This window comes from Lepidochelys olivacea, assembly GCF_965140295.1.
Source record: "Lepidochelys olivacea isolate rLepOli2 genome assembly, chromosome: 2".
Taxonomy (NCBI): Eukaryota; Metazoa; Chordata; order Testudines; family Cheloniidae; genus Lepidochelys; species Lepidochelys olivacea.
In genome coordinates this window covers 70,611,242-70,634,914 of record NC_140412.1, presented here as the reverse complement: position 1 = coordinate 70,634,914, position 23,673 = coordinate 70,611,242, and the positions used below count along the sequence as shown (strand labels likewise).

The following is a 23,673-nucleotide window of genomic DNA, read 5'->3' as shown; positions in this document are numbered from 1 at the left end:
TGAAAATTTGTCTTCCAACGTGTAGAGAGGAAGAATGGAGTTCCCTTTTTCCCCCCCCAATATGAAGGGAACTGCAGTGTCAGTCAGGAATAATTCAGTGTTTGAGCAACTTCAGATTCAGCTGCAGAACTATTATTAAAAGCTTGCATTAAAGAAAGATGTGGATCACTAACCACCTTCCACCCAGACCACTGAGTCTGCAGCACCAGCAGGCCATTGAGACACAAAAGTCTGGAAGTTGCTCTCTAGCGAGGATCTGAGAAAACAGTCTGTAAAGGAATACCACCTTGCTCTTATTGAAACTTTGAATGTTCTCATCTTCTTACCTTTGTGATTTTCAAGTGTTATTAGAAGTTCCTTCATATGATGGAGATATAGAACATAAATCCCTATACTTCAGAAAATCTAAGCAGTAATCAAACAATGATGGTGGAATACAGAATATTGCCACAGCTTTGGCAGCTAACAGGATTTCTTACAAAAGGCAGATTTCCTGGAAAATCAAGAACTCTAATTGTAATCTTAGCTCTGTCACAGAACTGCTCTAAGTCATTGGATATAAATTTATAAACCCCAGGGCAGAGATTAGAGTGAGAAAAGAACACAAGGCACCGCTTCCCACAGCTCCCATTGGCCAGGAATGGCGAACCACGACCAGTGGGAGCTGTGGGGCTCCATGCCTGCAGATGCTCCAGATAAACAAACTGGCCCGGCCCGCCAGCAGTCTCCCCCAACGGGCCAGGTGCCAAAGGTTGCTGACCCCTCCTCTAAAACATCATGGTGGATCAGCAACATTGTAGAAGGTCAAGAATTTCAAACACTTAAAGGAGGAAAGAAATGTTAAGACAAGTCCTGGATGAAATGAAAAGGTAAGAGACAATAAGAGATGGTTATGCTGTTCCACAAGAACTGCAAATGAATTCGTTCCCCCTCCACCTTTATATAATCAGAAACTGAAGACCACACAGTGATAATTAACAAGGACATTTATTTCAATAGACAGTTATTTGCTTTCATAAATCTTGAAAGTAAAAGGTAACATGGAAGGAAGAATCTGCTGTACACAACAAAACTACTATCTCTTGAAACAAATTAACTGTATAAATCTCAAAAATTTTAGTCATTTACCTAAAACATAGGAAGTATCTCTCTATTACTGAAACTAGGAATTGCCAGATCTTTAAAGACACAATCATAAAAGTTATCTCTCAATACTGCTTTCAATTAAAATAAAAACCCCTCATTTTTTATTAGGATGAGCCATAATTTCCTCCTGTCTGTGTAAAAGGCTGTCACTGCACCCTTAACTCATCCTCAGTTTACATACCGAAGGATATGTGGAAGTAAGACTACTCACTGTTCTAAGGCCCTATGACAAAGGGCCATCTGCATAATGGAGACTTGAAACAGCAATATTGCAAAGGAGTGTCTGAGAATGTTTCAATCTCCACTTTTAGACCTTGTCTTAACTAGAAAAAGAAAAGGGGGGTGGGGGGGAAGAATTAAAAAAAAAAAAAAAAAAAAAGGTATTTAACCCCCTTTAATCTAACCTGCGTTAAAATCTTAATGAAGACAAGGTAAATTGCAGTTTTAACCCACAATAGCAGGTAACTGTGACCAGTTAACATGCATTAAAAACAAGATACTTTGTCTTCACTAACCCAAATTAACAATCTAGTGAATACAAGTTAAAAATACATCTTTTTCCTTAGTGAAGATACTGTTTTACATTTAAAGGAGATGCAGCAACTCCAAGTGTATGCTTATTAATCTCCTAAAAAGCCATCAATGTCTTTAATGTTAACATATTCTTTGGACCCTAAAAATCAAGTGTCAAACTGTTTATCCTGCCACAGCTTTTGCCAGAGTAGTGGAGTGAAATTTCTTCACTACGCCACAAGCATAGAGAAAACTGAAGTTATGAGATTCACTTTCACCTGCTACATTGCCCAGTTGCATTCTGAACTGCACTGCCTACATCACACTGAGGAACTGAGTAAAACGTTCCCTTTTAAACCAACTTCATGCTGTTGCTTCCCAGTGTCCAAGGCCGGGGAGACAAGGCGTGGAATTCAGCCCTCCTCCTCAGAACTCAGTTTACTCAAGTAAGAAGGCTTGATAATGCTTAAGAAAGCACTAAACTTTCAAGGGACGTTTTTGTAGCTGCATATTGTAGAGGTTTATCTGGGACGATTTTATATGTACTATTTTCTGCCGTATTCATAATAGGAGACATTAAGGAGACAAAAGCAACTTACCCTCTGAACTTCCTTTACTGCCAGTCAGAGTTTGACACTGAACAGTTAGTATTCAGTTTTTAGTATTTAATTGCCCCTTTCTTTCCCCTTCTCATAACTGGAATGATGTTACCACTGCCAGCTCAATGTAGACGTAATTGTAATATCCTGACTCCATTTGAATTGATAAGCAGAAGCACTAGTGTCCCACACATTTCATTATCAAACAACATTATGCAGCACGTTTTAGATAAATACTTTTGTTTCTTGGTGCCATCGAGTGGCAAAAATGTGTAGTACAGCTTGAAATCAAACTGCGTTCTATAATAATTGCCATCACAAAGACTCTGCAATCAGAACACCTGAACTGTTCATCTGTATGAAATTAAACAGTTATTAACCTATCTGCTGCCCAAGTATGTTGCATTTTGTTTAAAAAAGCAATATAGATTTTAAAGTATTTAATATATTCTTAAGTTCACACAAGTGAATTTGTTTTTTGCAGAGCTATATTTTTGTAATTCAAGAATTTTGATTCAACAGGTACAACATTTTGAACACAGAACAACAAAAAAGCTAAACTGTTTCACTGCATTCTGTAAGGTATAGAAAACAGGACATGTTTCAACCCAATGCAATTTCGAAGAGTGGCTAATAAGCCCTTGAAAAAGTCACATTAAAAAGTCAAAGTTCAGAATTGAAATATTGACTGTTTTTAATCAGCTCACAAAAAAAAAAAAAAAGACATTAAAAGCAAAACTGGATTATTTTGCATTCAGATGTCCCCATTTGTTTTACCTACACTTATGCTTCACTCACTAAGATTTCTGTTTTCAGATCAGAAGATCTAATAATCCACTTTCCTCATCAACTAGAGAAATAAATTATGTTTATACCTAGATTTAAACAGGTATATGCACATTTCTAAAAGCCATCCCCACTAGAGCTATCAATAATGGGGAAGTTGGTTGTAATTCTGCTCTCAGAAGTCAGTAGTATTCCAACAGAGTTCGTGCTCTTAGCTTCCTAGCACAAGACTGGTGGAATTTCCACAGCTCTGAGATTTGACTCCCAGGAGTCATTAGAACCTGGCAGATTCCAAGTCAGGCCACTCATCACAGAGTCTGAATATCCCACTCTGCATGTTCCCATTCATTCCTTTGGGTGCACATGAGGCAGAGGTCCTGAGGTAAACCCACACAAGAAGAAAACAGTATAAAAATAAGCCCCAAGGGGGGAGAAAAATAAATGTAAGGTATAAACATAGGAACACCTTTAAAATCAATTCCCCCTCTCCACCCTATGTAGCTTTTAGGATAGGTTATATAGTCTGGGTCTGTTTAATCCTGACTATCAATTTTAAAAGTTTGGTGAATAATAGAGACTGTTTAATGTTTTAGGAGGCCACTACATTAACAAGTTACAAAGAGATACTCACATCACTGGTTGAGACTGTTCCTGTTTCAATAGCACCCATGGTACCACGAAGTTTCTAGCACAAAAACAAAAATGGTCAGCTTTTCTTGTTAAGGCAACTCTATTGCTATTAAAATAAATGTATGATCAGGACGGTCTCTTAGCCCTACAGTACAACTTGCATGATTTTGTCCAGGCCAGCTGAGTGCCCCAATAGTCACTGTCCTCCACTACTTTCATTTAGAGACTATTCTACAGCTAACCAGATCTGTTGGAAAGTCCTTTCACCTACGATAAAACTGTACCTAGCTAAGTCAATTTCTAATGAGGAAGAAAATCACACTAATTCTACCCTCACAAATCAAGACTACAATAACTGGCAAATAGAGAAGCATCCTCTCACAAGCCAATGTTTTGCAGTATCCCGGTTTACACGAAGGTGGTAAGAACAACAACAGAACAATAATATCCAAGTCGTCCAGGACACTGTTATGAGGTACACTGAAGCGCATTTTCTCCTTTGAGTGCTTGTACATAACACCTATTAGGGTTAGTCTCAGAATGGTGTAAGCAGAAAGACTATAACCCTGCCTTGGATAATATTAATAAATGACAGTGAAATTGCTCGAAACTTCAGGAAGCAAAAGCAAAACTAAGTATAACCCATACACCTTCTGGGTGTGGAGTTCTGTCCCATCTAGTGGCACTGAGATGCCTTAGCCCTGGTCTACACTACAGGGTTAGATCAAATGTAGCCACATTAGGTTGATTTTATAATGAATGTGTCTACACAAGCAACCCCATTCCATCGACCTAAAGGGCTCCTAAAATCAACTTCTGTACACCTCCCGGCGAGGGGAGTTGCACTAAAATGGACCCTCTTGGGTCAAATCTGGGGTAGTGCAGATGCAAATCGACGTTATTGGCCTCTGGGAGCTATCCCAGAGTGCTCCAATGTGACCGCTCTGGATAGCGCTTTCAACTCCAATAAACTAGCCAGGTACACAGGAAAAGCCCTGGGAACTTTTGAATTTCATTTCCTGTTTGGTCAGTGCAGCAAGCTCAGCAGCACAGGTGACCATGCAGTTCCCCCAGAATCGCAAACGAGCTCCAGCATGGACCGAAAGGGAAACACTGGATCTGATTGCTGTATGGGGAGAAGCATCTGTGCAGGCTGAACTCCCATCAAAAAGAAGAAATGAAAATATATATACCAAAAATCACACAGGACATGATGGACAGAGGCTACAACAGGGACACACAGCAGTGCCACGTGAAAGTCAAGGAGCTCAGGCAAGCCTACCAAAAGGTAAAGGAGGCAAACGGTCACTCTGGGTCAGAGCCCTATACATGCCGCTTCTATGATCAGCTGCATGGCATTCTAGGGGGGGACCCTACCACTACCCCACCACTGTCCATGGACACCTGCAAGGGGGGAGTCCCACCCAACATGGAAGAGGATTTTGTGGAAGAGGAAGAGGAGAATGTGCAACAGACAAGTGGTGAATCCATTCTCCCCGACAGCCAGGACCTTTTCATCACCCTGTAGCCAATACCCTCCCAAGGCAGGATCCCCAACCCTGAAGCCAGAGAAGGGACCTCTGGTGAGTGCACATTTGTAACTACAGTACAGGAATTAAAAGCAATAGTGTTTAATGTTTGATTTGCCCTGAAGACTTGGGATGCATTCGCGGCCAGTACAGCTACTGGAAAAGTCTGCTAACGTGTCTGCGGATGGAGCAGGAATCCTCCAGGGACATCGCCACGAAGCTCTCCTGCAGGTACTCTGAAAGCCTTTGCAGAAGGTTTCTGGGGAGGGCTGCCTTATTTTGTCCTCCACAGTAGGACACTTTACCACACCAAGCCAGTAGCAAGTAGTCTGGAATCACTGCAGCACAAAGCATGGCAGCGAATGGTCCTGGGTTTTGGTCACATGCAAGCAACATTCAGTCTATATCTTTCTGTATTAGCCTCAGGAGAGTGGTATCATTCATGGTCACCTGGTTGAAATAGGGGAATTTTTGTAAGGGAACAGTAAAAGGATCCCATTCATGCTGGGCTGTTTGCGCTTGGCTAAAAGGGATCATCCCTGAGAATAGCCAAGCGGCGGGGGAAGGGATCATCCCAAATAGCCACAAGTAGGGGTAGGGGGGAGGTGTGTGCTACATATCCACCCGAAAACCGCAGCCCCTCCTTTTAAATGGCAAACCCAACCAACATTGCTTGCTATGGGAAAGGAGGGTGCTGCAATTTGAAAACATTCCCACATGTTATGAAGGCGTAAGAAGCTAACCCTGCGTACCCTTTGGCTTACCGTGGCTGCCTGGAAACCAAATTCTGTTGCCCAACCGTGTGTGATGTGTCACCATACCAGCAGGCGCTCAATATAAAAGGCAAAATACAACCTTGTACCTAAAACACATGTGCTGTCTGCTGTGAATTGCTTGATTCATTGTGAAAAAGAGTCTCCCTTTTGTTCTCAGAAATGTATCATCTTAAATTTTACTCTCCCTTTTTATCCCCCTGTAGGAGCAAATGTCTCTATGCTTCCCCTATCATCTCCATCCCTGAGGTTATCGCAGATTAGAAGGCGGAAAAAAACCGCACTCGCGATGACATGTTCTCTGAGCTCATGCAGTCCTCCCGCACTGACAGGGCACAGCTGAATGCATGGAGGCATTCAGTGGCAGAGGCCAGGAAAGCATTTAGTGAGCACGATGAGAAGAGGCAGGATGCAATACTGAGGCTAATGGGGGAGCCAACAGACATGCTCAGGCATCTGGTGGAGCTGCAGGAAAGCCAACAATAGCACAGACCGCCTCTGCATCCACTGTACAACTGCCTGCCCTCCTCCCCAAGTTCTATATCCTCCTCACCCAGCCACTCCACTCCAGAGGATGGCCCAAGATTCAAAACAGTTTTGTTTTGAAGTGTGGCTACAACAAAATGTGACCTTGTCCTTCCCTCCTTCCCCATCCCACCCGAGCTACCTTGTCAGTTATCTCACCTTTTTTTTTTTTTTAGAATTAAAAAAGAAAGAATGCATGGTTTCAAAACAATAGTGACTTTATTTCCTTTGCCAGCTGTGATCGAAGTAGGGAGGGTGGTTGGCTTACAGGGAATTAAAATCAACAAAGGGGGCGGGTTTGCAGCAAGGAGAAACACACACAACTGTCACACCGTAGCCTGGCCAGTCATGAAACTGGTTTTCAAAGCCTCTCTGATGCGCAGCACACCTACCTGTGCTCTTTTAATCGCCCTGGTGTCTGGCTACTCAAAACTGGCAGCCAGACGATTTGCCTCAACCTCCCACCCTGCCATAAACGTCTCCCGCTTACTCTCACACATATTATGGAGCACACAGCAAGCAGTAATAACAATGAAAATATTGGTTGTACTGAGGTCTAACCTAGTCAACAAACAGCGCTAGCGAGCTTTTAAATGTCCAAAAGGTACATTCTACCACCATTCTACACTTGCTCAGCCTACAGTTGAACTGCTCCTTACTACTGTCCAAGCTGCCTGCATATGGCTTCATGAGCCATGGGAGCAAGGAGTAGGCTGGGTCCCCAAGGATAACTATCGGCATTTCAACATCCCCAACAGTAATTTTCTGCTCTGGGAAGTAAGTCCCGTCTTGCAGCTGCTCAAACAGCCCGGAGTTCCTAAAGATCCGAGTGTCATGCACCGTTCCCAGCCATCCCACGTTGATGTTGGTGAAACATCCCTTGTGATCCACCAGTGCTTGCAGCACCATTGAGAAGAACTTCTTGCGGTTTATGTACTGTTGGCAAGGTGGTCCAGTGCCAAGATAGGGATATGCGTTCCGCCTATCACCCCACCACAGTTAGGGAAACCCATTGCAGCAAAGCCATCCACTATGGTCTGCACATTGCCCAGTCGCTACCCTTGATAGAAGAACATCAGTGATCGCATTGGCTACTTGAATCACAGCAGTCCCCACTGTAGATTTGCCCACTCCAAATTGATTCCCGACTGACCGGTAGCAGTCGGGCATTGCAAGTTTCCACAGGGCTATCGCCACTCACTTCTCAACTGTCAGGGCAGCTCTCATCTAGGTATTCCTGTGCTTCAGGGTGGGGGAAAGCAACTCACAGAGTTACAGAAAAGTGGCCTTATGCATGCGAAAGTTTCACAGCCACTGGGATTCATTCCATCCCGGTAACACTATGCAGTCCCACCAATCTGTGCCTGTTTGCCTGGCCCAGAATCAGCATTCCACTGTATCAACCAGCCCCACTGCTGCCATGATGTCCCAATTGCCACAGCCCGTGCTTTCAGGAGCGTCTGTGTCCATGTCCTCCTCACAATTGTCTTCATGCTGCCGACTCTTAGCCAGGTTCTGCACATATTGCAGTATAATGTGTGAGGTGTTTACAATGCTTGCAACAGCAGCAGTGAGTTGAGCGGGCTCCATGCTTGCCATGCTATAGCGTCTGCACGGGTAACCCAGGGAAAAAGGTGCAAAATGATTGTCTACAGTTGCTTTCACAGAGGGAGGGAGGGGAGGCTGACAACATGTACCCAAAACCACCCACGACAATATTTTTGCCCCATCAGGTGTTGGGAGCTTAACCCAGAATTCCAATGGCCAGCAGAGACTGCAGGAACTGTGGGATAGCTTCCTACAGTGCACTACTCTCTGATTCGATGCTAGCCATGGTATTGAGGACACACTCCGCTGACTTAATGTGCTTAGTGGGAACATACACAAATCGACTGTATAAAATAGATTTCTAAAAATCAACTTCTATAAAAATTGACCTAATTTCGTAGTGTAGACATATCCAGAGAGAGAGAGAGAGAGAGAGAGATTAATGTGTTTGCTCTACAGCCTTAGCTAACAGCTGGTTGGCTTTTGGCTTACCCATTAAGCTCCAGGGGTCCCAGATTTGATCCCGCCCGCCAGTGACTGGGTCTGTTGGCGTTACATAAGTAGTCCAAAAGAATCCAATGTGAAGCTATATATTGGCCAAAGGCACTGATGTATTATTTTGACATAATTCAAAGTATCTTCCCTGCCCAGAAGAGCGAGTCAGGATTACTTCCAGACATCACAAAATACATTTCAAAATTTAAAAAGAAGGTGTATTTATAACAATGCTCTTTATATTTCAAACTCAACTGCAAATGATCTAAAAACACTTGAATCAATTTGAAGATATTAAGGCACAGCTCTGAGTTTTTAAAAATAAAGTCACGCTTTTAAGATTCTTGCTTTTATAGAAACCATATGGTATTCTTCCTCTAAAGGTCCTTAGTTTCCAAAAATGTATCTGAGTAAAGTTTGGTCAGAAAGCCTACTGAACTGAGTCTCACAATTTATTAGAATTCAGTTTCACTCCTACACACACTTATTAGAAAATGACAAACTGTTTTTGTAAACAACCTTACACAAAAAGTAACGCCACCATATGAAACAGCAAAGAAACATGGTTTTGCTTCTGAAGAACAAGTCATTCTTACTATACTAGAGCTATTGTCACATGCCAATACTGCTCAAACATTTATGCATTTTTTAGGCAGCTTCACAGTTTCAGATGTTTCAGTCTAAGTGGGGATCAATTTTTTTTTTTTAATGGACTCTTCAATCTAGCAGAGAAAGGTATAGCACACTCCAATGGCTGGAACTTGAAGTCAGACAAAGTCCGACTGGAAATAAGGCATACATTTTCAATTGAGATAGAAATTAACCATTGGAACAATTTATCAAGGATTGTGGTGGATTTTCCATCACTGGCAATTTCTAAATCAAGATAGGCTATTTTTCTAAAAGATCTGCTCTAAGAATTATTTTTGGGAAGTTCCATGACCTGTGTTGTACAGGAGATTACACTAACTGTTCACGATGATCCCTTCTGGCCTTGGAATCAATTAATGTACCTTAGAGTGCAGTTACAGTCCAAAAAACAACAAGAAAAGGAGTTCTATATTCATTTGCTGTAGATGGTTTCCAAAACTGTTCAGCATACAAGTCAAGACATGATTTTTTTCCCCCAAGTGCAAGCCCTCCAAAAAAAAAAAAAAAACTGAAAGGATTATTTTCTCTCACATTCAGTCACCAGGAGTCAGCAACTTTGTTATTAAACATAAAAAGCAAAATGGAATGCAGTTTGCTCTCTCATAGCTGTGCAGACTCTGTGGGGATGGCACTTTTCAATCAATCACGAAAACAGAAAAGCATATAATCATTCAGCGTGTTTCCCCTCCCCCGGCAAAAACCCTCCTTTTCTTACTCTAGCTGGAACTTAGTATATAGTATTTGAAAGTATATGTGAAGTTATAATATCTCTTACTTAGAAAGCAAGTCTAAGGATTTGAGAGTTAATTGTAACTGGTAATTACTGAAGTCTAAAGTTTTTTTCTTTAAACAAATAATGCATATTTTGTTAATACAGTTACACATTTACACTTTATACACCTTTGTAGGGAGGTTTAAAAATGTAAGCCTTTTAAGAGTGCATTTTAATTTTTTGTTTAAGTTTAGTTTTTTTACCTGTGAACTAAGTTGAGTTTTAATCCAGTTGAAGTAATAATTCAGATCACTGCCTTCCATCAGCTCTTTTCCCCAGGCGGCCAATTTGGCAATAATTCTTGCTGCCTAAAAAAGAATTTGGTAAATAGAACTTCAGTTGCAAGTGATCAAAGATTGAACGGAGGAAAAAAAAAAAAAAAAACACTGCTGTATATGCTTTGGAAACCAATTTCGGGGAAAATATTGCTACTTACACAAATACTGCTGCTTTATTCATTTTTTCGAAGCAAAGCCTTATAGTTTATTTATACCTAATATTTGTCCTTCAGCTTTTTCTGTTGGCTCTGCCCCACATTAGTATGCAGAAGCAGTGTACACAGATCAGAGGTTATAAAAAATAAAATAAAAATCTAAGACAGCATCGTTGCAGTCTAGGGCTTGGTCCTGCAACTGGCTCCTTTCAGAGGTAGGTGTCTGCCAACACAAAGCCAGATGCAGGATCTAGTCCTAATTGGGTATGCAACATTCATTAACATCAATTTGCTTAATTTTAAATATTTAAGGCTCACAAATATCAATGCACCAAGAAATTTTAAATAAGTACATGTGCCCATACTGAAGCAGAAAATATAGTTTCCAGAAGAAAGATTATTATTCTTTTTTTGCCTTTAAAAAGGACAGGAAAACCACTGGGGAAATGAGATGGAATCTTCTGAGGAGGAAATTGTACAACACAGAAAACAGGTTTTCATAAGTAGTTCTTCACAATGCCTATGACATGTGAGAAACATACAAACTGGATCTGTTTTCTATGCCTACAGTCTTCCCAAGACAACTTATATGCATTCAAGGAATTATTTGAGGAAAAACTGTCAAATTATGCAGCAGGACTTCTACATTCTGCAGCACTCCAAAGTAGCAGACGAGAATCTATAACCACCTCAACTTTTACAAATAATATATGAAAGTGAATAATAAAATTACGGCCCTTAAGGTTTGAAAATATGTGCTACAAAATTTTATACTAACACACATAACTACAGAGGGATCACTGGTTGGTGGATATTTTCTAGTAACTAAACAGTTTTCTTTAAAGAAATCTGTTTTTACCACAGATATTTCCTGATCAATGAGACAGACATAATAATTCAGAACAAAGAACCATAGTTCCACATAACACTATTTTGATTCCCAGGAAAAGCAGCATGTATTTTGTAACAAATGGTTGTGCAAAAATTTGTTGTGTGATAAAACTGGTTTACCTGACTTGTAAAAGAAAAGCCTTTTACCACACAAGGACTGATTTAAGTTTTATGAATCTGCAAACTCCAAAAAGAAAATACGTTTCTATTTTCACCACAGCTTCTTGGGAGATAGATACATTTAAAGCTTACCATGTGCACAGTGAAGAGATCTTGGCGGTTCAACATAGGCAGAAAGTAGGACCATGCAGTGTTCTTACCACGTTTTGCATAGTCAAAGAAAATACTAACACGCTGATGCTTTTCCTGCAAAGGGAGGGGGAGGTAAGGAGAAGCTCATCAGTATTTCAGTCACAATTTTATGTTATTTTTTCCATTACATTGTCTTATATTCTCATTAGGTACATTATGAGAGATAAAATGAGAGGGACTGACACAGGAAATGTAACTGTTACCACATACCACTGTTGGATATCTGAAGTGTTGAAACCCAGACTTTAACTGCTATTCCATGCTGGTTCCCCATCAACCCTTAAGAGACCGATTCCTCTCTCACACTCCCAGTTATACTTCAGTTTATGCACTGTCTGCTTAAAGGAAAACCATGCTTCCTTCTGGCTCAGACATTCAGAATGAAAGATTACATAGCTACTGTGAAGGGCCACATTTTCAGAGGGTTGCAACTCTACCTCCATTTCAGCTTAATGAACTCTGGGCATTAACTTTTTTCCACATTATTTCTTGCACCCACAAATGACAGGATTATACATACACAATTTGTGTGTGCACATTTGCACATTGTTTTGCACTTTCAAGTGTCTGTGCATGCACAGGAATGTTCTACACGGCCTTTAAAGTCTATCCTGAAGACTACAGTCGGCGCTTATCCCCAAATGCAAGCTCCCATAAGAGGAATTGGAGTTGTACAACACCACAAGCCACAGTTTTGGGGTTTTTTTCTGTTTGAAACTAGCATTAAAAACAAAAAACTGCAGTATAGAGCATATTAAGCATATATTAACCCAGAGATAAAACTGAATGCCACTTTTCTCTCTAAATTATTCTTTATTCTAGTTTGTAAATTACACAGATGAATACCAGCATGATTAATTTGGAACTAAAGTTTATGAGACCTGTACACCGTAGCCCCCAAATAATCTCAACATTTTCATTTAACTTTCTTAAATCAAATAATTCAGATTGGGATACATTGTGTATAGTATAAATACAATATAGTATATAATGTCACGGAATTTCTACTTTCACTTCCTACCAATGTGTAGCTTGGGAACATGAAATACACAAGGTACACAAAAACACTGGATTTTACTGCTTCTCAAGATCGCTTTCTATGAAAGAAGCTTCCCAGTTAAAGCAATCATGAGAAGTTGTGCATTTTGTTTTCCTCCACTCAAATGAGAGTTAGTATCCAAAGAAATATCCTTGACAGCTACAAAAAGATTTCAACACCATTGTATGAATGCTGTGCTGCCATCTTTAACAGCTAACATGAGCCTGCAATGCTCACTAATGTTTGCCTTATTCCCCTTCTCCCTCCCCCAACACCCACTCCAGAGAGTTGTTAACCAAATATTTTTGAATTTCTTTTCAAGTCTTCAGACTGATACAGGCAGCACAGCTGAATCAGGTGATCAGCATTTCTTCCCTTTGCATCAGTATCATGTTCTACTTCAAGAGCTAGATTTCAAAGACTGTTTAACACCAGTTATTGACAGCAGAGGTGTAAAACAGTGATAGCAAATTGCTCCCAACTCTCTAAAATAGAGCACCAATAAGGATGCAATAATGTTCCTTCAGGATGAGGGTAGCAGAAGAACAGAGAAAAAAAGAATCTGAAGAACATCTTATGGTCAAGCAACTAAAGGAATAAAATTGGAGTATCACTGATGGGCTGAAGAGACAAGATGAGGTATATGAAGGCTAAAATATCAGAAGAGCAGTGGAAAACCTCTACTTTTAAAATCACAAGCGCACCAGGAAAGAAAAAGCCTGCTCTGATGTTCTGGTAGCTTTGCACTCTCCACAAATCTCTGGTCCTCCCAAGTATTCCTGCACTCTAGACCAGTAGAAGTTAACAGACAGAACTATTTGGGCTTTAAAAAAAAAAAAAAAGAACAGCTATGACTCTCTCTCCAAACAGTGGCAGAGTTACATGACATAGCAGTCCTTTGAAGAGCTGTATTTCCTTCCTATAATTTCAACAACTAGGCTAAGAGAAGACCAGAATTAGAATCACAGAAATGTACGGCTAGAAGGGACTTTGAGGGGGCCAGCAAGTCCAGCCCCTGTTCTAAGGCAGGATCAAGTAAACCTAGGCCATCCCTGATATTTGTTGGTCCAACCTGCTCTTAAAACCCTACAAAAATGGGGATTCCACTCAAAAGACTATTCCGGAGCTTAATTACCTTTCTAGTGACAAAGTTTTTCTCAATATCTAACCTACAATCTCCCTTGTTGCAGCTTAAGCCCATTACATCCTGTCCTACTTTCAGTGGACATGGAAAACAACTGATCACCATCATCTTTATAATAGCCCTTAGCATATCTGAAGACTTTTCAGTCTTTTCTCAACACTAAACATGCCTATTTCTTTCAATCTTTCCTCATAGTTCAGGTTTTCTAAACCTTTTATCATTTTTGTTGTTGCTCTCTTCTGGACTCTCTCCAATTTGTCCACTTCTTTCCTGAAGAGTGATGTCCAGAATTGGACAGTATCTCAGATGAGGCCTCACTGGCGCTGGCTAGAGCAGTACAATTACTTTCTGTGTCTTAAATATGACACTCTGGTTAATATACTCCAGAATTATATTTTTCACAATTAACCTTTTTCACAACTGCATCATAATGCTTACTCATTCGATTTGTGATCCACTCTATCCCCCAGATCCTTTTCAGAAGTATTAATCCCTAACCAGTTAATCCCCATTTTGTAATTTCACATTTGATTTTTCCTTTCTAAGTGCAGTACTTTGCAGTTATATTTACTGAATTTCATCTTGTTAAATTCAGATCAATACTCCAATTTGTCAAAGTCCTTCTGACTTCTAATCCTGTCCTCCAAAAATATTTGCAACCCCCCCAGCATTATGTCACCTGCAAATTTTATAAGCGCACACTCTACTTTTTTATCCAAGTCTAGATCATCATATTGGTTCCCCTTGGCTTAAAAATAAATTACCTATACTGAGTCAAGAACTTGTCAGAAGCCAGACAGAGAAACAAGACCACTCAACTGTCAAGGAAAAAGGGAATATAATTTGTTACAAGTTTCTTAACAGACCTTAATCCTACCACTTCAGGAAAGAGTAGAAATTTTAGTAAGCCTCAGCAGTGCACTTAAGCCGGAGATGGAAGCCTCAGTTTGATATCCATCAAAACGAAGAATATCATGTTGTGATTAAAAATAAAGACAGGAGTTTACAAGCTTCAAAAAAATATTAGAAAGGAAAAAAACCAGGATTAAACACATTTGAAATTCCATTGCCCTTTTCTTAAAGTGTCACATTTGGGTATTTAATTTGATTTAACACACAAACCCGATGCCAAGGTATTTTAACACACTATTTCTTAACATCAACATGACGGCTCAATACTAGAGCCAATTAGAAAACTGGTTTCCCTCCCACCCCAGAAAATGTTGACCAAAAAAAAAAATTCATTTTCAAAGTTTTCAATGGAAAATTTTTATTTTTATCAACAACTATTCAACAGTTGCCTCATTCCTGGAGCAGCATCCATTCTGTGTACTAAGTGTAGCTGGGGTCCAATGTGATCATGTACTTAAAGACTCAAAGTATCATAATGCATCAACACGAAGGGGCCAAGCTAAGATTGCCTGTGAAATATTTATTCTGGCATTTCCCAACTTTTGAGTGCTTGACTGTGCAACCTAAATATACACTCTTTGAATACAGTATTACATACATACACAAAGAGATCATAATTAGCTCAAGAGACATCCAAGCAACAAAGACGACGACTTAAATATGAAATAGGTTATTGACCTACTTGCAGCATATCATCAATCATAGTCAGGATGTACTGAACCGTCTGCTCCTTCGAGATATGAGTCATCAAGTTTATGAATGTTTTAGCACACTAGAAAATAAAATGCATAAAATTAATATTAGCAATTGTTTTATAATATGCAGTAGAATCTCAATAATTCACATTTTGGCTTTATGTAAATTTTAAGCATCCTAATGTCTTATTCATCTACAATATAATATGAACGCACTTGACATCATAATGAAATATTTTTGCCATGCACTTCACATAGAAGTGCATTTCACTGTTCATTACCTTTTACAAATTGTTCTATGGCATTCAATGGAATCAGTGAAGTAACTAGCGGGAGTTAGAAAGGTTCCTCAACATGATTTGTCAAAAGATTAATGAGTCAGAATTAGAATCTCTCCTTCAATGTTTCTTTTAAGAAAAAGAAAATTTGTAAGACATGGGCAAATTCAGTGACAGATGCTGAAGGGATTGCAAGTTTCTCCCTCTCAGTGGTGCAGAACCAGCACTTGGAAAGCTCACCTGGCCTACCCATATGTTTCTGGCTGGAAGATAGATACAAGTTGGACCTTAAGAGTTATTCAAACTGCTTTCCTCCCCCCAGCACAATTTAATCATGATATGTTTTCAGCAGCAGATTTCACGAACTGCTAGAGCTAGAGATTCATGCTTTATTTTACTTGGAGAAAATGAGAGCAAGCATCTGGAGAATATGGGGAAAGGGGTTGAGGTGAACCTAGAAAGAGCCACAAAAAACTTATCACTACTCTTTACATTCTATGTAACATTTAGGCTACTTTATTTCAGACTATGCTATGTCATCAATTTAATGTACCACCTTGGACAGTTACACTGTCACTATACAAACAATGCATATTATATGTAGCTATTTAAATACTGTATGCATTAGTTACATCTCAAATTCCATTTATTTGAGTTTAAGAAGTTGTACCAAAATGCACCCAACCATATCAGAAAAAAATACCTAAAAAGTATTATCCAAGAGCAAAACATATATGTATGAAGCTTCCCAGCTTCTTTTGATCTCATCCCAGCTGAACACATTTAAAAATTAAGAGGTCTGTTAAAAATAAGGGCCAAGTTCCACCTCACAAAAATTCATTTGTAATGGAACTGTCTGAAGCCCTGCTAAAACTTGCTAAATAGTGTAACAGCAAAACACATACTTCCAACATTTAAGTAGAATTAGAATTAGTAAGTAGAATTAGTATGGCAAGAGCAACCCCCCCTGCCCCTCCCCTCCCCCCCCGCCTTCCCAAAAAAAATTTTTTTTAAAGGAAGCTGGGTTACCTGACTGCCTTCAGCTTGCAGCAATTCTTGTTTTTCTTCTGGGTTCCTCTTCTGCTCAAATCTTTGAATAAATTCACAGTCTTCACCTGAAATCATCTGTCCTCTGAAAAACAAAATATAAAGCCATAGGAACTTTTTGTATCTTACTTATTTCAGGCCTTATTTCTTTCAAGATGCTATTTGACATGAGAGGCACTCTTCCTTTATTAAAGCTATAATAAATTTAGCCCTATCATGAATGCATGAGGCACTCCTATTCTGCTGAGAGCCTCATGTGCAAAGAAATGAAAACTCCCAGAATAGGGAATAATTTAAAGATGCAATTCTGTGTCTCTTGACTACTCAACAGCATCACCTCAGTCATCCTTAGATTGCCTCCAGCCCTTGGAAGCACATAAGGAATCACTTGAGAGATGCAGTGCTGCCTATATATACATACTTCAAGTACATGCTGAAAACAAGATCTGCAACACAACTATAATCCAGCTGAAAAAACATGAGCAAATACAAAACTTGTTAGTCTTATGAAATAAATTTTAATGCGAAAAATGAAATATGGGGAATAGGAAATTTTTTGGAAGTAAAGTTCTGGTTTCTAGGTTAGATTTTTACTTTTTCAAAATAGTTAACACACACTTGTGGTTTTAATCAGTTGATTCGCAGTATTTAGAAGATGCTAAATATACCAAATCTGACTCAACTTCTAACTAGGTTTGTGGGGTTGAGAAGGAATTTCCCCCCCAGCAGATCAGATTGGCAGTTTTTCACCTTCCTCTACAGCCTGTGGATGCAGGTCGCTTGCCAGGATTAGCTCACTTGATTTTACTAATCATTTCCCTGCCATTTCCGGGGTCTTGGGCACCTTGTTTCCTCATAATCTCTGCTGATGGCACATAGTAGTTAGCGTCCTGTGAGCTGTAATACTTTGTCCCGTATCAGTTGATTAACATGTGGGTGCTGGGCCGCCACAGAAGGTGAGAAAAGATGATGATGTGGGTCCCTTCTAGCCTTAAATTATGACCAAATGACAGGTAAAGAATGGAATGGGGTGGGAAGGACTTGAGCTAGTGTGTTCCACAGCTACTTCCTCTATCCATCCAAATCTGTAGCTGAAAGTCTGTTGTAGCTAAACATTAGCAACTGTAAAAAACATAAGATAATTAAAGAACCACCATTCGTGATATTTCCATTTAGCAAACTGAGCTACAGGACTGGCAGAATCTTCTACTTATTACAATGCAAAAGTTATTTCCACACCTGATAATGAGCAGGACAAGGCAGCACAAACAACACATTTTGTCTAGGTATTCGCAAAAAGAAAAGGAGGACTTGTGGCACCTTAGAGACTAACCGATTTATTAGAGCATAAGCTTTCGTGAGCTACAGCTCACTTCCTCAGATGCCTAGGTATAGTAAGGAAAATGATGTAATCAAAGGAAGATGAAAATCCACAGCATTAATACGTGCCAAATATCACAGGTTAACACACAAAGGGACCAAGTTACAGAGGCTGAAGCTCTTCAGAGAAATGGAGAATTGTGCATAAAGCCATCCAATGCCAAAATTACACAGGCTGGAAGGATGACATATTACTACTCCATGTTTCAGTTTTTCCAGCATTTTTAACTCTTCATACATTTCCACAGTGTCAAAGGTCTTTTCCACCTACCAAAGCCATACAGAATAAGTTCTTCTAACCAGCCTTTTCCACAATCTGAGTCACTGCCTGCACGTGGTCCATGATTAAAAATTGAGTAAAAACTCTGCCAGTTCTCAGGGCAGATAAGAGTTCAGTAATCCCTGTAGCTTTTTCACCAGGATTTGTGAAGTACAGAAAATGGAAGGAGATCTGTAATAAAACATGTTTATGCTTTTCCCTCTTCTGAATTAAATACCACTATTACTTGGCCCATCCCAAAGTATCTGTCACAGGGTGACTGGCGTCTTTAAGGGGAGATGGGGCCACACCTGTGCCATAATTGGATAGTTGCTTCCTGGTGTGAGAGGGTGGAACTAAGGAAGGCCATGTGACAGCCTAATGGACACCTGGGCCTTATAAAATGATAGAGTGATCTCACTCTGCAGTAGAACCACAGGGAATGGAGCAGGCTTCAGTGGAAGGCCCTGGCACAAGGGTCTGTAGGACATTGGGTATTTCAGACTGATCAGCCCAGGGGCCCAGTGCTTTATACCAGAGCCAGGAAGGAGTCAAGAAGCAAAGCGCAGAAGGGGCTGAGAACAATGCAGAAGGGGAGCTAGCCTGGGGATGAGTACTCTATCCCAGAGACAGAAAGACTCTCACAGATAGCGAGAAAGGGGCTGGGATCAGGGACAGAGGGTGGGCTGAAGAGAATTCACCAAAAGGCAAAGAACCTTTTTGTCTGTTGGGACTACAGTTGGACTTTTGCTACCCCAGAAGAGGTTAAATTGTGTTTGACTTGGCCGGAGGGCTACGCCACATCATGACAGACTGGCATGTGGAGAGCGGAGGAGACCCACCTCAGGACAGGAAACTCAGGAAGGGTATGCCAGCAGCTCTACACTTGACCAACAGGAGACGCTACAGGGCAGCCAGGCCTGCACAGCCAGCCAGCACAAAAACCTCCCCTTTTCACACTTATGTGAAGTTGCTACACTATATGCTGTATGTGAGGCACTACCAAATTCATGGTCCATTTTGGTCAATGTCATGGTCATAGGATTTTAAAAATCAAATGTCATTATTTCAGCTATTTAAATCTGAAATTTCATCGTGTTGTAACTGAAGGGGTCCTGACCCAAAAGCAGGTAGTGGGGAAGTCGCAAGATTAATGTAGGAGTGTTGTGGTACTGCCACCCTTACTTGGGCGCTGCTGCTGGCAGCGGCGCTGCCTTCAGAGCTGGGCAGCTGGAGAGTGGCGGCCGTTGGCCAGGAACCCAGCTCTGAAGGCAGCAGCACCACCGCCAGCAGCAGCGCAGAAGGATGGAGGGCACGGTGTGGTATTGCCACCTTACTTCTGCGCTGCTGCCTGCAGAGCTGGGCCCTCAGCTAGCAGCCACCACTTTCCAGCCACCCAGCTCTGAAGGCAGCGCACAAGGGTGGCAATACACCACAACCCCCACTACAATAACCTTGCAACCCCCTTTTGGGTCAAGACCCCTAGTTGAGAAACGCTGGTGTCCCCTGTGAAATCTGTATAGTATAGGGTAAAAGTACACAAAAGACCGGATTTCACGGTAGAGTCCACATTTCACAGTCCGTGATGCGTTTTTCACGGCTGTGAATTTGGTAGGGCCCTAGCTATATGATAGTACTTAACTGTCAAAACATTACCAGGTACAGTGTATAAGAGAATACAAAAAATAATTTGAAAATTGGTTTTTGAGGACCATATCAAATCATATTTTTGACAATCCAGCCAGCCTTCTCTAATTTTAGAAAGATTTAAGAACTCATTAGTTGAGAGTCTTACGGTTTGTATTCAGACTAGGTTGCTAGAGGTCTGCAATGAAATACAGCTTCTGTATTCTTAAAAAGGACACTGATCAACCAGTCATGGCCTTAAAAATATGTAGCTGCATTCCAAAGGGTCCAATGCAGCTTAGTGATGTATGATTTTTGTCCTTCCCTCCCTCCCTCTTTAACTAAGAAAGTTATTTGGCTCCAGAAGTGTTAAATACAGTGTTTGTATTTAGTGGTAAGCATCAGTGTATATGCATGCCAAGATAGACTATGGGGGAAATGAGGGAGACTAAATTACCACTTCTCCCCCACAGTAGGAGGAACATCACAATGATGTTCTCCTGATGATCTCTTCTAATCTGCAGGTGGGGAGTATTCCCCTGCACACAAGTGTACTGCTGACACCAAGAATGGAAACATCACCAAGATTTTGGATTTTTAACACAACCAGATTTTCCAGGAACAGGAATACAGAATTACGCCCTTTTTGTATTTTGTATTCTATTTTTGTATGCTTTGACATTTGAAGATTTTGTTGTTCAACATTTTGTTCTCAACACTTCCTCATAACAAGCCATTTCTCAGCATGCGTAGGGGCCAACTCACTGCTACCAAAAAGATTTATAAAGCCAAGTCTCATTCGTCCCTTAAGACAGTGGCTTCTGGCAAGATGCAGGTAATTTTTATAACACAGCCCATGGAGTCTGTGAAGCCCCAGGGATTAACAAACCTGTACAGTTTTAGTCAGCCGAGAGAACAATAATCAATCAGCATTGGTCAAACTAGAAAATTCCATACAATGTAAAAAGTAATCAGAAAATATCCACTTCATTGTTTTTAGAACACTTCACACTAACATAGCATTTGTCCTCTTCAAAGAACATTACAAACATTAAATAAGATTTAAGAAGAGCCCTTGATTACAACTTTAGAGTTTGAGAAAGCAGTGCAAAAATAAGGAATGCCAGTTTATTTCAAAATTCGGTAAAAGTTTACCAACTGTCAAAGAAAACGCTTTCAAACAAATAAAGCTCTCTACTTTGATCTAACATTAAAGCTCAAGAAAATCAAAGGCGGAGGAAGACATTCCTTGGAACAAAGGAAGAATTGAGGTTTAATATACATTTATTTATAAGTGCCAGTCTGAGCAGACATTTACAGCACATTGTTGAAGAAAAGAAGTTTGACAGTTTAGTAAACAATTCATTAATATTTCATCAGGGACTTTGGGAATCTGAATAATGCCTTACCAATGTCAAAAATGCCACCTCCCAATCACTTCATTTTAAAATTAAAATTAGTACTTATCTAATAATCCCAAGGCGTCTCATGAATACCAATGTAAAAGCCATACAACCACAGCAGAATAACCCAATCCTCCCCTTTGGTGCCAGCGGTCATGATTTTTCCCCCATTACTAATATGTTGAGGTTTACCAGTTCTTTACAATTAAGGTTTTAAGGTAACCACAGTCTCCCCATTTCATTTCAAAACACTCCTTTCTTCCCCCCCCCCCCACAGAATTATTGAATTGTACTGTTACTAAGACACAGCCAATAAAGCATTGTCCTGCAACCAAGAATGCAGCACAATGAGCTAGAGTGCATTTTGTTCAAGAAGTGCCACATCTTACATATGCCAGGTCACCGTGTACCTTTTCTAGTGCTAGACAGCAAGTCAAAAAAGGAAATAGTTTCTTCAGTTTTTCTTCAGACTCAAAAAAGGAAATAGTTTCACCAAATAGATTCAGATAATTCATAGATTCTCAATTCTAAGGCCAAAAGACCATTGTGATTATCTGTTGCACCTGTAAAGCTTTACGTTGGTAAATCATTTGGTTGTTAAATAGATTTCCCATGTGATGTTGCAGACTAATGTTTTGTTCCCTTTAAGTATGAGCCACTCAGTCTGCTGCCCATTAATCTTACTACAACTTTGCCACTTATCTCATGGAACAAATAATTTATTTATTTTTTAAAGTCTCAAAACAAAGTCAATACTTCATTCGCACCCTGGATACAAGGCAGGCATTAGTAACTGCTATTATAGAACTGAAGAAGGCAGATGATGTTGGTTATTGTTGCTTAAGAATTATATAGAACAAGTGCTTGTAAGAGATCATTTATAAAAAGCTCTTGGTCAGTGTAGTTGATACAGACACTTGTGATTAGTTTGGTTTTTCCATTATGCATTCCTCATGACAACTGTAGTTCCTGTTTTATTCACAGGACACAACAAAGTAAAACCTGGCTTTCTGTTTCAAACACATCTGCCAGGTTTCACAGCTAAATATGAGACATTTCTATTAATTATTATTGATACCACCCCATACTCACTTTATCAGCATGTCAAGATGCAAAGTTTTTACCCTTGGCATGTGATGCTTTATGACAGTATTAGAGGACACTCATATGATCTGATTGCTTGACTGGTTTAATAATCACATTCAAATTTATATAGAGGGAATGGCTTCTGTGCAATTGTACCAGCACAAACTGCACCAAGCAGAAAAATGTTTTAAAGGCCAGAAATTATAAAAACATCGTGACATACTATTTGATTTTAGTCAATTTCAAAAAATTAAAGTTGATAGTATCTCTTTACAAATAAAATCCACAAGCACCAAGAACATAAATACCCCTTTTTAACACACTGGGTGATCCTCAGAAGGCAAAGTGTGAGCTATTATGCATCACACAACTCACTCAAACGTCAAGTGTTCTTATAGGTTTGCATCCTACAATACAGTAGTTTTCTAAATGCAAGAACACTGATTCTGAGAAGCGTATCTACTGTTTCAGCAGAGCACCAGTTCTCAAACTGTGGGTTGGGACCCCAAATTGGGTCACGACCCCATTTTAACAGGGTCCCCAGGGCTGGCTTAGACTTGCAGGGGCCCGGGCTGAAGTCCGAGCCCCACTGCCTGGAGCTGAAGCCCAAGCCCAAGGGCTTCAGCCCTGGGCAGTGGGGCTCAGGTTACAGACCCCCTGCCTGGGGCTGAAGCCCTGGGGCTACAGCTTCTCCCCACCGCCCGCAGCAGTAGGGCTCAGGCTTTGGCCCTCCCACCCAGGGCAGTGAGGCTCAGGCAGGCTCAAGCTTCAATCCCCACTTCTGGGGTCATATAGTAATTTTTGTTGTCAGAAGGGGACGTGGTGCAATGAAGTTTGAGAACCCCTGCAGTAAAGGACTATTTTACCATTTTTGAAAGTCTCCTTCAGGAAAGGGAAACCTGGCTTCCCTCAACTGAAATATTCTGATTTTACAGTGCAGCAGCAGCAGGAAGACAATATTTTCTACAGTCTATACACAAAATTAAGTGTAAACTACTACACAAAGGCTGTTAGGTTTTTTGTTTGGTTAAGACTACTGACTCTAGTTAGAATTACACCCAAAACTAGGTAAACAGAAGTTTTGATATTAAAATAATGAATTCTCAATTCAATTAATTTGCAAAACTGACAATATATTCAATGACAAATGCAGAAAATATTTTCAGTTGTTATGATACAACCCAAATATTTTAAGTTCTTG

At 40.2% G+C, this 23,673-nt stretch overlaps 1 protein-coding gene across 2 annotated transcripts in view; it reads right to left on the bottom strand.

Annotated features, from left to right (window-relative positions):
- ATP6V1H (ATPase H+ transporting V1 subunit H) overlaps positions 1–23,673 on the bottom strand; it is an 86,552-nt gene that overhangs the window by 50,395 nt on the left and 12,484 nt on the right. The window contains exons 3-7 of one of the 2 annotated variants that reach the window (XM_084621007.1): positions 16,701–16,803; positions 15,381–15,470; positions 11,544–11,657; positions 10,171–10,275; positions 3,676–3,729 (exon numbers count right to left, since the gene is read on the bottom strand). In XM_084621007.1, the coding sequence (XP_084477133.1) occupies positions 3,676–3,729; positions 10,171–10,275; positions 11,544–11,657; positions 15,381–15,470; positions 16,701–16,803 (466 nt within the window). The remainder of the gene's footprint in view (positions 1–3,675; positions 3,730–10,170; positions 10,276–11,543; positions 11,658–15,380; positions 15,471–16,700; positions 16,804–23,673) is intronic. The other variant, XM_084621008.1, reaches the window with a different exon arrangement.